This window comes from Mobula hypostoma, chromosome 9, assembly GCF_963921235.1.
Source record: "Mobula hypostoma chromosome 9, sMobHyp1.1, whole genome shotgun sequence".
In the NCBI taxonomy this organism is placed as follows: Eukaryota; Metazoa; Chordata; class Chondrichthyes; order Myliobatiformes; family Myliobatidae; genus Mobula; species Mobula hypostoma.
In genome coordinates, this window is record NC_086105.1 from 32,383,265 (window position 1) to 32,399,837 (window position 16,573).

General features: G+C 43.2%; 1 protein-coding gene across 2 annotated transcripts in view; it reads right to left on the reverse strand.

The window, feature by feature from the left end:
- Positions 1–3,473: 3,473 nt before the first annotated feature.
- Positions 3,474–16,573, reverse strand: part of zgc:136858 (uncharacterized protein LOC678543 homolog) — a 59,847-nt gene continuing 46,747 nt past the window's right edge. For both annotated transcript variants that reach the window (XM_063059668.1, XM_063059667.1), the window contains exons 19-20: positions 4,855–5,095; positions 3,474–3,813 (exon numbers count right to left, since the gene is read on the reverse strand). In XM_063059668.1, the coding sequence (XP_062915738.1) occupies positions 4,876–5,095 (220 nt within the window). In that variant the 3' untranslated portion in view covers positions 3,474–3,813; positions 4,855–4,875. The remainder of the gene's footprint in view (positions 3,814–4,854; positions 5,096–16,573) is intronic.

Sequence of the window (16,573 nt, forward strand, 5' to 3'; positions counted from 1 at the left end):
ATAAGAAATAGGAGCAGGAGTGGGCCATCTGGCCTGTCGAGCCTGCTCCACTATTCAATAAGATCATGGCTGATCTGGCCATGGACTCATCTCCACCTACCCGTCTATTCCCCATAGGCCTTAATGCCCCTATTGTGCAAAATTCTGCCTGTTTCTTAATATATTTGATGAGGTAGCCTCTACTGCTTCCTTGAGTAGAGAATTCCTCAGATTCTCTACTCTCTGGGAAAAGCAGTTTCTCCTCATCTCCATCCTAAATCTATTCCCATGAATCTTGAGGCCATGTCCCCTAGTTCTAATCCTACTCATCAGTGGAAATGGCTTCCTATCTTTATCTTATCTATCCCTTTCATAATTTTACATGTTTCTGTAAGATTCCCTGTCATTTTTCTGAATTGAGTATAGTCCCAGGTGACCCTGTCTCTCCTTGTAGGCTAATCCCCTCATCTCTGGAATCAACCTGGTGAAACTCCTCTGCACCACCTCCAAGTAAGGAGACCAGAACTGCACGCAGTACTCCAGGTGTGGCCTCACCAGTACCCTATATAGTTGCAGCATAACCTCACTGATCTTAAGTTCAATCCCTCTAGCAATGAAGGCCAGCATTACATTTGCTTTCTTGATAACCCCTTGCACCTGTAAACCAACCTTGTGATTCATGCACAAGCACTCCCAAGTCCCTCTGCTCAACAGCTTGCTGCAGTTCCTCACCATTTAAATAATCTGATGTTCTACCTTTCCTTCCAAAGTGGATGATCTCACATTTACCAACATTGTACTCCATCTGCCAGACGCTTGCCCACTCGCTTCACCTACCTCTGTTACTCTGCAGACCCTCAGCATCCTCTGCACACCTTGCTTTTCAATTTAGTGTCATCAGACTTGCATACATAAACTTTCAAATCGTTAATGCATATTGTGAACAGTTACAGGTACAGCACCAACTCCTGTGGCACTCCACTCACTACTGATTCCCAACCAAAGGAACAGCCATTCACCTATCTCACCTATAACTACTCATCTTTTTCCTACATCCTTTTTAAAATAGTGGCATGACATTCACTGACTTCTGATCCACCAAGACATGCTTGGAGTCCAGAGGATTTTGGTAAATTGTCAAAAACGCACCTAATCTAACATCCGTCATTTTTTTCAGTATGCTGGGGTGCATCCCCTCAGAACATGGAGACGTGTCTACCTTTAGACACTAGTTTGCTCAGCACTAATGACAGTCATTGTATCAATGGCCTCCCTTTCTATCTCATCGATAACATCTCTCTTTGGCATGTTAGATGTGTCCTCAACTTTGAAGACTGACAGAAAATAGTCATTCATGGTCTCATCCATTTTTGTATTACCCAATATCAATTCCCCATTCTCACCTTCCAAGGGATCTACATTAAGTTTAGCCACCCTTTTATATTTTATATCATTATCAAAACCTTTACCATCTGTTTTTATATTTTCTGCTAGTTTTCTTTAAAATCTATCTTCCCTTTCCTTATTGCTTGCTTAGTGGTTCTTGGTTGCTTTTTAAAGCTTTCCCAATCTTCCAGTTTTCCTCTACTCTTGGTGACTTTGTATGCATAAGATTTTAGTTTGATGGCTGCTTTTATTTTCTTAGTTATCCAAAGCTAGCTCCCCCACCCTTACTGTCCGAAACCGAAATATACCTTTGTTGAGCATGTGAATAACCTCTTTGAAAGTCTTCCACTGTTCCTCAACTGTCCCACTATATAGCTTGTGTTCCCAGCTTACACTATCTCCTCACTCATCCCATTGTAGTCTCCCTTGTTTAGGCATAAAACACCGGTTTAAGATCAAACTATCACACCCTTCATTTGTATGAGAAATTCAGTCATACTGTGGTCACCCTTTCCAAGAGGATCCTTAATTACAGGATTGTTAATTTTATCTGTCTCATAGCCTATGACCAGATATAAGGTAGTATTTTCCCATGTAGGTTCACGAGCAAGCTGTTCAAGCACATTATCACAGATGAAGACTGCCACGACAAACTTAATTCACCCAATCTATGGGCAAGTTAATTTCCCCATGACAACTTCCATTCCGTTCTTACATGCATCAGATCTTTCTTGGTTTATTGCTTGTGCCAATGTACTGATACTATTCGGTGGCTTATAATAACATTACAGAGGCATAAGCGATATATAGACAAAAATATCGAAATTCAAAGTAAATTTATTATCAAAGCCCATATATGTTACCATATACTACCTTGAATTCATTTTCTTGCAGGCATTTATAGGGAAAAAAAAAGAAACAGAACAGAATTTCATGAAAAACTGCACTTAAACAAAGACTGACGAGCAAGCAATGTGCTAAATAAGACAAATGTGAAAATTTTAAAAAGTACGGACAAGAAGAGAAATATCTGATGCATGGGGATAGTGCAAGAAAATGGCTTGCAGTCATTAAAGATAAATGGTGAAGGAAGTTAGAAAGGCCAAACGGCCTACTACTCTAGCCATTATTTCTTACATTCTTAGCACTGTAATAAATTGACTAATGCATTAGAAAAGACAGGTGTGAACTTTAATTTTGTAGTTTGGTCTTGGTCAGGGGTATTTTGATTGACATTGGACGTCTTTGTTCTTTAGGTAAATGTCATGGTTCTTAATCTGGACACTAGGTGGAGCACACGAGCAGCCGAGCAATTGGTGATAGCAGAACTTTGAGGGAAAAGCAGTTGGGTCTACCATTTGGTGCTTCTCAGTTAACACAGGTGCTTGCAGAGTAATGCAAAGGTTAACTGCACACTAGCAGTGCATTAAATTTGCTGGAGCCGTGCATGTGTTAATTCAGCAATGGCCAATATTGCATGAAATGTCATGGAGATGTCAATGAAGATGCATGGACTACAGCTCAGCATTCAACACTATTGTCCCCTTGAAACTCATCACTGAGCTCCAAGACCTGGGCCTCAATACCTCCCTGTGCACTGGAGTGCATCTTTGATTTCCTCACTGCCAGACCCCAGTTAGTATTGGTTGGCAACATCTCCCCCACACTCAACATCAGTACCCAGCTGTGTGCTTAGCCCCCTGCTTTATGCACTTTATACCTATTACCGTGGAGCTAAAATATTACTGTTGTATATTTGGTGACCAGGGTCTTGAAATGGACCACCAGGCACATCTTTCCCTCCCCTCCCCCACCTTCCACAGGGATCGCTCCCTATGCGACCCCCTTGCCATTCGTCACTCCCCACTGATCTCCCCTCTGGTACTTATCCTTGCAAGCAGAACAAATGCCACACCTGCCCCCTCACTACCATTCAGGGCCTCAAATAGTCCTTCCAGGTGAGGGAACACTTCACCAGTCGGTCTGTTGGGGTCTCTACTGTATCCGATGCTCCCAGTCTGACATACTGTATATCGGTGAGCAAATGGAAAAGTTCTAATCTGGAAGATTTACAAACTAATCCTTTGAGTGGGAGATAAGAATAAAGATTTCCTTTCAATAAACACTCTTTATTCAGTTTAAGACATGGGTCCAAATGAAACAATCAAGACTGGTTATATGCTACCGGTTTTAGTGTTTTTAAAAAAAGAGCTGAAGATGGTAAGTACATGATAGGCTAGTATCTGGAAGGCCACATGTCTTCAGTACACAGTCTGTTTCTCACATTGTACTGAACAGCTAGCGCACAAGGAAGGTCAGCTACGAGTTCTGCAGATAGAAGCAATGCCTTCTGAAATAGATACTGGAAATAGTCTTCCCACACCGACATCAGTCATTTAAGTAGCAATGTGTTCAACTCTGGACCTTCTGTTCTTCTGAGACAGGACCCTGCATGAATGCATACATTTTGAAATTACGTTGTTCAGTACGGGGAAGAAAATGGAAGCATATTAGTAACAAACTGTACAATTTTGAACAATTGCATTATCCATGCTTTAATAATAATTTATCGTGACCTAAGATTATAAGGGGGTTGATGGAGAGGCAGAGGGAAGGATAAAGTAGTTTGAGTTATCACTTACGTCATCCAATTTTATCCAACTCCAGTCCTACATCTCCAGTCCTGCAACCTATTCACACACACCCATCAACATCTGTTTGATCCTTTCTGTCACTACACCACAGTCAATTTATACTCACCGATTAACTTTTGCTCGAACGAAGTTTCACCTCTTGGTGATGATGGGGCCGGGAGTTGGGTGACTGAGCAACTTAAGTTCCCTGATTTCATGGCATTATCATCGCTGAGGCCTGACCTGGTTATTCTGTCCAAAACCTCAAAGCAGGTGGTCATGATAGAACTGACAGTGCTTTGGGAAGACCAGATTGAGGAGGTGTTCGGGTGTAAGAGAGCCAAATACCAGGAGCTGGTAGAGGAGTGCCAAAGAGAGGGGAGGAGGCCATGATGTGAGTTTATAGAGGTGGGGGTAGAGGATTTGCTGGCTGCTCACCCTGTAGAACCTACTCTCTCCTGGGCATTATGGGGGTTGCAAAGAAAAGAGCATCGGACCATCACAGAGGCTGCTGAGCGAGCCTCCAGATGGCTGTGCATCAAGAGGTGTGACCTGTGGACCAATGCTGCTGGGTTACAAGCCGGGGCCTGATCAACCCTGGCTGGGTCACCTGGGTGAGGGTATCCGATGTTGAAAGACCTGAAACGTGGTGATACCAGGTTACGTCACAGATGATGTGTCCCAGCACATCCTACAATGCATCTCAGCATCTAATGTAGCCAAGCGTCCAACTGTTTCAAAACCTATCTTCAAACTATAGATTTTAGTGGAACAAAAATGTCTGGGTTCTCCAAACAGTGGATAATTCACTTTGCCAGATTATAGTCCAGTTGATCTGAAATGATTATCAGTATACCTGGGACCCAGCCTCTGGGATTTATAATTCCCTGTTAGTAGGAGCTTTGCCACCCGGATGATATATCGGCTGTGGCCATGCACCCTCGATGACCTGCTGTGGGTTCACACTGTTGACATTGATGGACGTGGAGACGACTTCCAGTGACCTGATGGAATGGCTGGCAGCCAACAACCCCATCCTGACACACGTGTGGGTCTCCTGCCCTGTCAGGATGCCCGCAATTAGTCCAGCAGCAAAACTGTAAGGAAAAGCAGAACATTATTCAGCAAATGTCAAAAAACTATTTGAGTTGATTGGTAACTTGCCAAGAGCCACAGACCTGGAGGATGACTCCTGGTTGAAATGAATAATGATATTTCAAATGTCAGCTACCTGCTGTACTGTATGTGAGAGTTTCACAAAGTCACGCTCTGGTTGTGAATTTATGCACAAGGGTCACCATATCATGAATAAGAAGGTGTGAGAGATGCATCGTCTGCAAAGGAAGGCAGGTTAACCTTGGGGCAGATGAGCTTAATAAGGCACCAGAAATGGTCAAAAGATTCAAGAACTTTTGATGCACGTATAATGCAAGTCGAAAGAACAGAGGGAGTTGCTATTGGTGAGGGAATGTCTGGAGCTTAAATGATTAAATTGGGTCCTGCAGCATCTGTTAATCATAACAAGAAGAGATGGGATTTGTGCTCCCATACAGGGCTCCTTCTCTGAGGCACACCAGTAGATGGGTGGGGGTTGGAGAGGGTGTCGGGGTCGTGGTTGGAGAGGGTGTCAGGGTTGTGGTTGGAGAGGGCTGTCAGGGTGGGTCCTGACATATCAATTCCCTTCTGTTAACAACACACATTGAATGCATAAACTCTTCAGGAAGAGATGTGCTGTTGCTGGTGATGCTGATGTGGTAGCCTTTTATAGCCTGTAAACCCTGCTACAACTGATGGCTGTGGTAGCACACACCGTTGGAAATACTTACACAGTAATAGTAACTAACGGGAATGGTGTACTTATAGTACACCTTCATTAAAATGTATCAGAATGCTTCAGAATGTGCCATTAAGCAAATTGACATCTAATGCTGTGACTTTCAAGGATTTTGGACTGGTACACTGAGGTCCCTCTGTTCTTCAGCACTCCCTAGGACCGTTTCACTCCTGCTGCATGTGCTAACCTCTTTGATAATCCCAAAATGCATCACTTCCCATTCAGGGATTAAACATTATTTCCCTTTTCTCAGCAACACACGCACACAAAATGCTGGAGGAACCTGGCAGGCCAGGTAGCATCTATGGAAAAGAGTATATAGTTGAGTCCCCCCGGCATTTTCTGTGTGTTGCTCAGATTTCCAGCATCTGCAGATTTGCTCGTCTTCAGCCCACTTCACCATCACATCAATATCACTCTGTAGCTAGAGACTGCACCCTGTCAACATCTCCATCAAGCTTTGGGCCAATTTTTAAAATAGTGAACCATGTTTTTGGTTTCTCTACAAGAGGAAACATCATCCGCACATGCACTCTATGACAACCCCTGAGGATCTTAGCGAGGACCTGGACAGAGACGAGTGGAAACAAAAGGGATACCACAGTGGAGAGAGACCAACAGATAGTTGACTGATGGGCGGGGAGCAGGCAGAAGCAACTGAGGAAGGTGAACAGGTGATTCAAAAAACCAACAATCGAAGTATTCCAGGGAACTCCTGAGAGATGGGCAAGGGTGGAAAGAATGTGATGTTGAGGAGGTAAATAGCTGCACATTCCCCCACCTGATGATACCAAATGGCTGCTTCTTTAAGCTCATCTGTGGAAACAGCTTAAATTCCTCTCTCTAACGTCTCTTTTTTCTTCTTCAAGGTGGCTGGGGTTCTGTCGGTCCACAACAGCAACAGCACTCAAACTACAGTTTTACATGGCAAATGAGTTTCTGCACCTGGAGCTCACTGCCTGGCCATTTCCCAAGTGGCCTAAAAGAGGCGCCCCTCTGGGGTGTGGCCCTGTGGACGACTGATCGCAGGCCAGTGTCACTAGTTGAGGCATCGCGGGGGAGGGAACATGATGATCTCACGGTGGCGGATGCAGGTCTCTGTTGTTGAGCAATCAGTCTCTCTCTCCCCTTTCTCTCAATGATGGGGAGAGCTTGCTGCCGATTCTCAAGTCAGAGAATCTCAGAATAAAACGTGATGCGGCAGATTGTAACACCATAACAGTGACTGTTCACCAGTCTCTTCTTTCGCTGTGAAATGGATGATATCTCTCTGTCTTGAGAGAGTGAGAGCGCGAGCCTATGGCAAGTTGAACTGTTGGGTAAACAGCAACTTTTGTTGACTGCAGATCACGATCTCCCTTTGGGGGCTTTGCTGCTGTGTGTGTGGTCGAGGGGGAGAGGGGGCTTTGGGGTTCTAAAGTGTTTCTGTCATTCGTTCTTTGGGGTTTTTCCTCTGTTTCTGTGGATGTCTGCAAAGAGTAAGAATTTCAGGTTGTATACTGTATACATTCTCTGTTATTAAAATGGAGCAGATGGAGTTTAATGCAGACAAGTGTGAGGTATTGCATGTTGGAAGGACAAACCAAGGTAGAACATACAGAGTTAATGGTAAGGCACTGAGGAGTGCAGTAGAACAGAGGGATCTGGGAATACAGATACAAAATTCCCTATAAGTGGCGTCACGGGTAGATAGGGTCGTAAAGAGAGCTTTTGGTACATTGGCCTTTATTAATCAAAGTATTGAGTATAAGAGCTGGAGTGTTATGATGAGGTTGTATAAGGCACTGGTGAGGCCGAATCCGGAGTATTGTGTTCAGTTTTGGTCACCAAATTATAGGAAGGATATAAGTAAGGTTGAAAGAGTGCAGAGAAGGTTTACAAGGATGTTGCCGGGATTTGAGAAACTCAGTTACAGAGAAAGGTTGAATAGGTTAGGACTTAATTCCCTGGAGTGTAGAAGAATGAGGGGAGATTTGATAGAGGTATATAAAATTATGATGGGTATAGATAGAGTGAATGCAAGCAGGCTTTTTCCACTGAGGCAAGGGGAGAAAAAAATCAGAGGACATGGGTTAAGGGTGAGGGGGGAAAAGTTTAAAGGGAACATTAGGGGGAGCTTCTTCACACAGAGGGTGGTGGGAGTATGGAATGAGCTGCCAGACGAGGTGGTAAATGCGGGTTCTTTTTTAACACTTAAGAATAAATTGGACAGATACATGGATGGGACGTGTATGGAGGGATATGGTCCGTGTGCAGGTCAGTGGGACTAGGCAGAAAATGGTTCGGCACAGCCAAGAAGGGCCAGAAGGCCTGTTTCTGTGCTGTAGTTTCTATGGTTCTGTGGTTCTAACTATTTGAACCATATGAAACTCAATGAATACTAACTTAATAAAAGCCTTTGCCTTGTTATTTTTCACATAGTCTCTAATGTTGAATTTTACATACCTAGGAACTGAAGAAGAAGCATTTTATAAACTTTCAATATTGTATTTTACAAAATGCTGTTTTATTAATAATTGCAAGATACTTAAATTTCTGAAAATGAGAAAACTAGCTGGACATCAGTACCAGGTATTAAAATATTGCTTTCCCCAGTGGTGCGGAGGCTACTGATCTGAGATTATTGTCTGAGGATTTAACAAATGTATGCATAAATCACGCTGACTTTCATACTTTTGAAACCACAGGTATATTAGTTTCCAGTGAATAAGTTCAGGTTGATTGGAGCGATTAACTAAAATTGCAGGCTTAATCAGAGCAAACTCCGTTGCTATTGCTGCAAAGACAAACAGTGCAAAATATTAGCCATAATAAGAGAGGAGACATCAAAAAAATGCCTTTGAGGGAATTAAAGAGGAGAAATGTACAGGGAGGAAAAAAAAACAGAGGACTTAAGGCATGCAACCAGAAATGTTCTTGTCTTATTCCTTATCATTGCTGCCTAAGTATGCCTAAATGACTAAGATGAAAATATGTGGTCACTGCAATTCAATTTTAAGTGTTTAATTCTATGTTTCATGAATTAGTGAATAGACATTACATGTATCAAAAGTTCAGACATCATTAAAAATGTAATTAACATTCAATTTATTTGTCCTAAATTGCAAAACTGCTACCTGGGCAACTTGTTGCAGTTTGGCCAACTTGGGTCCATTTGTTTTGAGAGTATTCTGGGGTGCAAACCACCGACTGGCTTGTACCAAACAATCGTGTCATTAACTGAAGAAAGGGGAGATGGTGAATAAACAAACTGGGCAGCAGAGATGAAATTTCCAATGTGCTGGGTATTAGGTCTGACCAACCCCATACGTCGTTCACCAGAGGTAAAGCAATGTGGCTTAATACCAGGCTTAAGGACAGCTTCTGTCTCCCTATTTTAAGACTACTGAACAGTTCCTTAGTACAATACTCTTCACCTGTTATCCACACGCACCGCAATTTCTTCGTTACTGTAACACTCCGTTCTGTATCCCGTGTTTGTTTAAGTTGGTACTACTTCAATTCATTGTTGTAATAAATTGTTCTGTATGAACAGCATGCTGATCTTTCACCATAACTCAGTGCATGGCAATAATCAGAATCAGAATCAGGTTTACAGGTTTCCCCCGCCATCCGAAGGTGGAGCGTTCCTGTAAGCCAGAATGTCGTAAAGTGAAGAAGCAATTACCATTTATTTATATGGGAAAAATTTGTGAGCTTTCGCAGACCAAAAAATAACCTACAAAATCATGCCAAATAACACATAAAACCTAAAATAACAGTAACATATAATAAAAGCAGGAATGATATAATAAATACACAGCCTACATAAATTAGAAATACTTCAACAATTGTTTGCACTGTCCACCGTAGCGAAAATCTCACACAAGCGCTCTCCAGTAACCTTTAAGCTATGAAGCTGCCAAATCATACCAAATAACACCTAAAAATACACTGCCTATATAAAGTAGAAATAATGTATGTACAGTGTAGTTTCACTTACTGGAATTGGGACAGTGCCAAACACACTGATGATGGTGTGTTAGGCTGAGTTGGAGGTTGGGGTGGGGCAGTAGCCCCCACCCTCCGGGCAGCGACCCGATACCGATCCGCGAAGAATGCAGCAGTCCAGCGGTAGCCGGGACGCATCCACACATCTTTAAGAAAAAGGCCGAAATAAACAAGCTAATTGATTAGGTACCGCCCGGCATGTAAATGTTGGCCCAGATCAGAGGCAATTGCCGATTACGTAGAGCAAGTGAAATCGGCAATCGCTTCTGATCTGGGCCGACATTTACGTGCCGGGTGGCACCTAATTAATTAGCTTGTTTATTTCATCTTTTTTCTTAAAAACGTGCTGGGTGCCTCCCGGCTACTGCTGGACCGCTGCATTCTCCGCGAATTGGTATCTGTCCACGGCCCGGAGTTTGGGGTGGTGGGACACTGAGGTTTTGATTGTTATCCTTTCTTCTTCCAATTGCATCAGCTCTTCATCTATCAGTTCTTGGTCATGGGATGCCAAAACCTCTTCAACATCATCTTCATCAACTTCCACAAGCCAAACTCACTTTGTCCTTATTTCGTTCACCACGATCAGAACGCTTAATTATGTCTAGTTTTATGCTAAGTGTAACACTCTTACGAGCTCTTTTAGGCTTTTCCGATACCTAGAACTCATCTTGCTAACGGCTGCTCACAGGCACGTGTTTAAGCAATGCCGGTGAGAATACCGTTCCTGGGGAGAGCGGCTGCTCGGGGCGCGCGCTGATTTTTATTGCACGCTGCTTTTTTCATAACAGTGAAAACACCTTCTGTTAGCCGAAACAGGGAGCTAATGTAGGTCTTTCGTAACAGTGAGGTTTCGTAAAGCGAACGTTCGAAAAGCGGGGGACACCTGTATTATCACCGGCATGTGACATGAAATTTGTTAACTTAGTAGCAGCAGTTCAATGCAATACATAATATAGAAGAAAAAAATTAAAATAATAATAATAAATAAATAAGTATATCAATTACATAATACATATATTGAATAGATTAAAAACGTGCAAAAAACAGAAATACTGTATATTTTAAAAAGTGAGGTAGTGTCCAAGGGTTCAATGTCCATTTAGGAATCGGATGGCAGAGGGGAAGAAGCTGTTCCTGAATCGTTGAGTGTGTGCCTTCAGGCTTCTGTACCTCCTCCCTGATGGCAACAGTGAGGAAAGGGCATGCCCTGGGTGCTGGAGGTCCTTAATAATGGATGCTGCCATTCTGAGACAATGCTTCCTGAAGATGTCCTGGGTACTTTGTAGACTCATACCCAAGATGGAGCTGACTAGATTTACAACTCTCTGCAGCTTCTTTCAGTCCCGTGCAGTAGCCCCTCCATACCAGACAGTGATGCAGCCTGTCAGAATGCTCTCCACGGTACAGCTGTAGAAGTTTTTGAGTGTATTTTTTGGCATACCAAATCTCTTCAAAGTCCTAATAAAGTATAGCCGCTGTCTTGCCTTCTTTATAACTGCATCGATATGTTGGGGCAAGGTTAGATCCTCAGAGATCTTGACACCCAGGAACTTGAAACTGCTCACTCTCTCCACTTCTGATCCCTCTATGAGGATTGGTATGTGTTCCTTCATCTTACCCTTCCTGAAGTCCACAATCAGCTCTTTTGTCTTACTGACGTTGAGTGCCAGGTTGTTGCTGCGACACCACTCCACTAGTTGGTATATATCATTCCTGTACGCCCTCCAGTCACCACCTGAGATTCTACCAACAATGGTTGTATCATCAGCAAATTTATAGATGGTATTTGAGCTATGCCTAGTCACACAGTCATGGGTATAGAGAGAGTAGAGCAGTGGGCTAAGCTCACACCCCTGGGGTGCGCCAGTGTTGATTGTCAACGAGGAGGAGATGTTATCACCAATCTGCACAGATTATGGTCTTCCGGTTAGGAAGTCGAGGATCCAATTGCAGAGGGAGGTACAGAGGCCCAGGTTCTACAACTTTGCAATCAGGATTGTGCAAATGATGGTATTAAATGCTGAGCTGTAGTCGATGAACAGCATCCTGACGTAGGTGTTTGTGTTGTCCAGGTGGTCTAAAGCCATGTGGAGAGCCATTGAGATTGTGTCTGCCGTTGACCTGTTGTGGCGATAGGCAAGTTGCAATGGGTCCAGGTCCTTGCTGAGGCAGGAGTTCAGTCTAGTCATAACCAACCTCTCAAAGCATTTCATCACTGTCGATGTGAGTACTACTGGGCGATAGTCATTAGGGCAGCCCACATTATTCTTCCTAGGCACTGGCATAATTCTTGCCTTTTTGAAGCAAGTGGGACCGTCCGACCGTAGCAGTAAAAGGTTGAAAATATCCTTGAATACTCCCGCTAGTTGGTTGGCACAGGTTTTCAGAGCCTTACCAGGTACTCCATCAGGACCTTCCACCTTGCGAGGGTTCACTGTCTTTAAAGACAGGCTAACATCGGCCTCTGAGACAGAGATCACTGGTGATCAGGTGCAGCAGGGATCTTCACAGCTGTAGTTGTGTTCTCCCTTTCAAAACGGGCATAGAAGGCATTGAGTTCATCTGGTGGTGAAGCATCGCTGCCATTCATGCTATTGGGTTTCGCTTTGTAGGAAGTAATGTCTTGCAACCCTGCCAGGGTCGCTGTGCATCCGATGTCACCTCCAACCTCGTTCGAAATTGTCTCTTCACCCTTGAAATAGCCCTCCGCAAATCATACCTGTTCACCCAAATTTACCCATTTTAATACCGGATACTAGTTTTAGACAGAATACAAGCGATTTATTTTAGTATTGTTTAGTTATATGCAGCCCACCTTTGAATATGCTAATGATTGCACCGCTAATGAGCTGCATGGACTGTACAGCTCTCATTAATGGAGAAGCCATGTGGTCTCGAGGAGGTGACACAGTATACCCTCCTCAGCAGGCAGATGGAACTGCCACGCCACACCCATGCCCCCAACAATACTTCACCGGGGAGCACAAACCCAGACCGCTAAATCACAGTAGTATGACGTCAGATGTGGAAAGCGCTAATGGACTTTGCAGCACTGCACACAGGCCAAGGCAGAAACAGCAAAGCTACTGAATGCTCAGGGTATCTGTCAGCGCAAACTTCCTTTTCCTTAACTCAGTGCAGTCATGAACTTCCTGGAAACAGGTGGTGGGAGGATCTGCCCGGGTAGACTGCCTGGCAATGTTTAAGGGGTATGCACGTGCCCAGGTTAATATTGAAAAGGAACACGTGGGCCGGCTGCTGGCGCAATGACATCAGTGCCGGGCTCTGGAATGGAGGTTCCCGGGTTCGAACCCAGCCAGGTCCACCCCCGAGAATGCTTTCCATCCATGCCGGGTTGAGTGTCGAGATCGCAACTCGACCTCATAAAATAAAGGGAAAAATACTGCGAAATGTCTGTGTCTGGAGTGGCACACCACACAGTCTTTCTCTCTCACTCCGTGCCTTGTAAAGGCATGAAAAAGACATCGTCCCGCCAACATCGCACACGCACAGACGCATGCACACGCACACGCCAAAAAAAAGGTACACGCGCAGTCCACGGGGACCTTAAAGGCATTCCGGGGCCGTTGGGCTTTGCGGGGTGTAATTGCCATCATCGATAGAGATGGAAGCATTTTGGTTTAATTTGTATTGTCTATTTGTAGTGAAGTAATTGTGTTAGTCATTGTTTTGTATATACTGTACAGCACCAAATTTGTAATAAAGAAAACTTTGTAACAAAAAAAGGAGATAAATGGGTAATGAGTGGAACTTTTGCTTTTTCCAACGCACCACTAGGTTCTTCACATTGAGAGTAAACCTCAGTCAAGTCTGCCCCACCAGACACCTACCAATTATCACAGAGAGGTACTTGCTCACTCTATTCTCTGACACTTTTGCAAATGACTCCTGATAAATGGCCTTGTGGATCTTCTCAAATACAGTGCCTATAAAAAGTATTCACATCCCCCCCACCCCCCCTCCACCTCACCCGGAGGTTTTCATGTTTTACCATATTGAATTACAGTGGATTTAATTTGGCTTTTTCGACACAGATCAACAGAAAAAGACCCTTTCGTGTCAAAGTGAAAATAGATCTCTACAAAGTGATCTAAATTAATTACAAATATAAAACACAAAATAATTGATTGCATAAGTATTCACTCCCCTTTAATATGACACACCAAATCATCACTGATGCAGCCAACTGGTTTTAGAAATCATATAAATAGTTAAATAGATATATTTATGGAGACCTGTGTGTAGTCAAGGTGTTTCAATTGACTGTAGTAAAAATACACCTGTATCTGGAAGGTCCAACTACTGGTGAGTCAGTATCTTGGCAAAAGTTACATCATGAAGACAAAAGAACACTCCAAGCAACTCTGCGAAAAAGGTTATTGAAAAGCACAAGTCAGGAGATGGGTACAAGAAAATTTCCAAGTCACTTGGAGTACAGTTAAGTCAATCATCAAGGAACGGAAAGAATATGGCACAGCTGTAAATCTGTCTAGAGCAGGCTGTCCTCAAAAACTGAGAGTGATCGTACCAGAAGGGGCTAGTGAGGGAGGCCACCAAGAGATCTATAGATGAGTTACAAGCTTCAATGGCTGAGATGGGAGAGATTGTGCATACAACAACTGTTGCCTGGGCAGCTTTATGGGAGAGTGGCAAAGGGAAAGCCACTGTTGAAACAAACTCACGTGAAATTTAGTTAGAATTTGCCAGAAGGCATGTGGGAGACTCTGAAGTCAGCTGAAAGAAGTTTCTATTGTCTGATGGAACCAAAATTGAGCTTTTTGGCCATCAGACTAAACACTAGATTTGGCATAAGTCAAACATCGCACAACATCAAAAACACACCATCCCTACCATGAAGCATGGCTGCTTACTGTGGGGATGCTTCACTGCAACAGGCCTTGGAAGGTTTGTGAAGGTAGAGGGTAAAATGAATGCAGCAAATCACAGGGTAATCCTGGAGGAAAACCTGTTGCAGTCTGCAAGAGAACTGAAACTTGGGAGATGAATTGTTTTCAGCAAGACAATGGCCCCAATCATGAAGCCAAAGCTGCACAGGAATGACTTGGCCACAGGAGTCCAGACCTCAATCCAATTGAGAATTTGTGGCTGAACTTGAAAAAGACTGTTCACTTATGGTCTGCATGCAATCTGACATAGCCTGAGCAGTTTTGTAAAGAGGAATGGGAAAAGATTGCAGTGTCGTGATACGCAAAGCTGATGGAGACCTATCTACACAGAATCAAGGCTGTAACTGCTGTCAAAGGTGCAGCTACTAAATACTGACTTGAAGGGGGTGAAGATTTATGCAATCAATTATTTTGTGTTTTATATTTGTAATTACTTTAGATCATTTTGTAGGGATCTGCTTCACTTTGACACGATGGAATCTTTTTCTGCCGATTAGTATCAAAAAAGCCAAACTCTGATTCAAAGTTGTAAAACAATAAAACATGAAGACTTCCAAGGGGAGTGAATACTTTTTATAGGCACTTCAGACAGAAACTTAATAAGATGTAAGGTGTTACATTTGCTCTAGTTCATTTGTAATAATTCACCCAGAAATGCAGTGGAAAGACAAAACTTATGGATACATAATGTTTTTAATAAAAGGAAAACCACTCCTATCTAATCAATCTAGGTACAGGAATGGTATCACCAAAAGAGCTCATTTCATGTACTGAGAAGAGGAAGACTGATAATTGAACCTGCATTACACTAGCCCCATAACAAGACTGATGCAAAATAACTGGAGAAGTGTCTCACATTTGCCGTGTATGTAGATTAATCTCTCTTGCACTGGCTTCTAAAGTGCACTGAATATGCTGGAAGCATTAATGTCCAGTTAAATTTTGACTTAAGTTTGCAGGAATATTTCGCAGGTTTGGAACAAGTTCATGAAATGATTCTGTGAAGTGTCTAGTGCCTGTGCTGGCCCTTGGAAACAGCTAATCAAATTAGCACTGTTCCTTTGTCCATTCTCACTAACATAGCAAAAGTTTCCCACTCTCAATATCCAAGAAACCCCACCAATGAAGTAAAGTTCTGCAACACTATAACAAAATTATGAAGTACATATGTCCTGTGTGCCAAAATGGAGCAATGCTTGTGCACGTTTTGGGAGTCATTTGTCAAATTGAGCCTGTTCGGTAAGATGTGCCTTAAATTCCTTATATATAAGCTGAGAAATAAATCTCCCTTCTTCCCTTCCCTCCAATTCTTCAAGGTGGGAATTCCCAATCTGAAACAGATCAAATTGGTTAACCTAGCAGTTACTTGGCTTGTTCAACAACATTACAATTCAGTACAAAAGCCATTTAGTTTAATTCTTCATGAGAGTAGTAGGAAAAGAAAATCTGTCCTCCTGGGAGAGGACAACAGAATGAAATCTATCCAATCAATTGATTAGTGATTACACCACACATACAGAGGGGTGAGTTGGATGTTGGCGGAGTCGGGAAAGAAAATGCCCTACGATGAGAAAGATAGATGGGCACTCCCATAAGTTGAGCAAGAGGAAGATTCCTTTCAAGGGTGCGCTGGCAGTCCGTGATCAAAGTCGGAGGTTGCCACGCAATCTCCTTGCTACTAACGCAGCAGACATGAAAGAACAGGCTTGCAGTGAACAGCCTGGATGGCACGCACACGAGGTTGACAAGTTTCTGCCGTACACAGCGGCAGCCTTACACCTTTGAAGACAACTAATCCAGAAATGTGGACAAAAACTACCTTT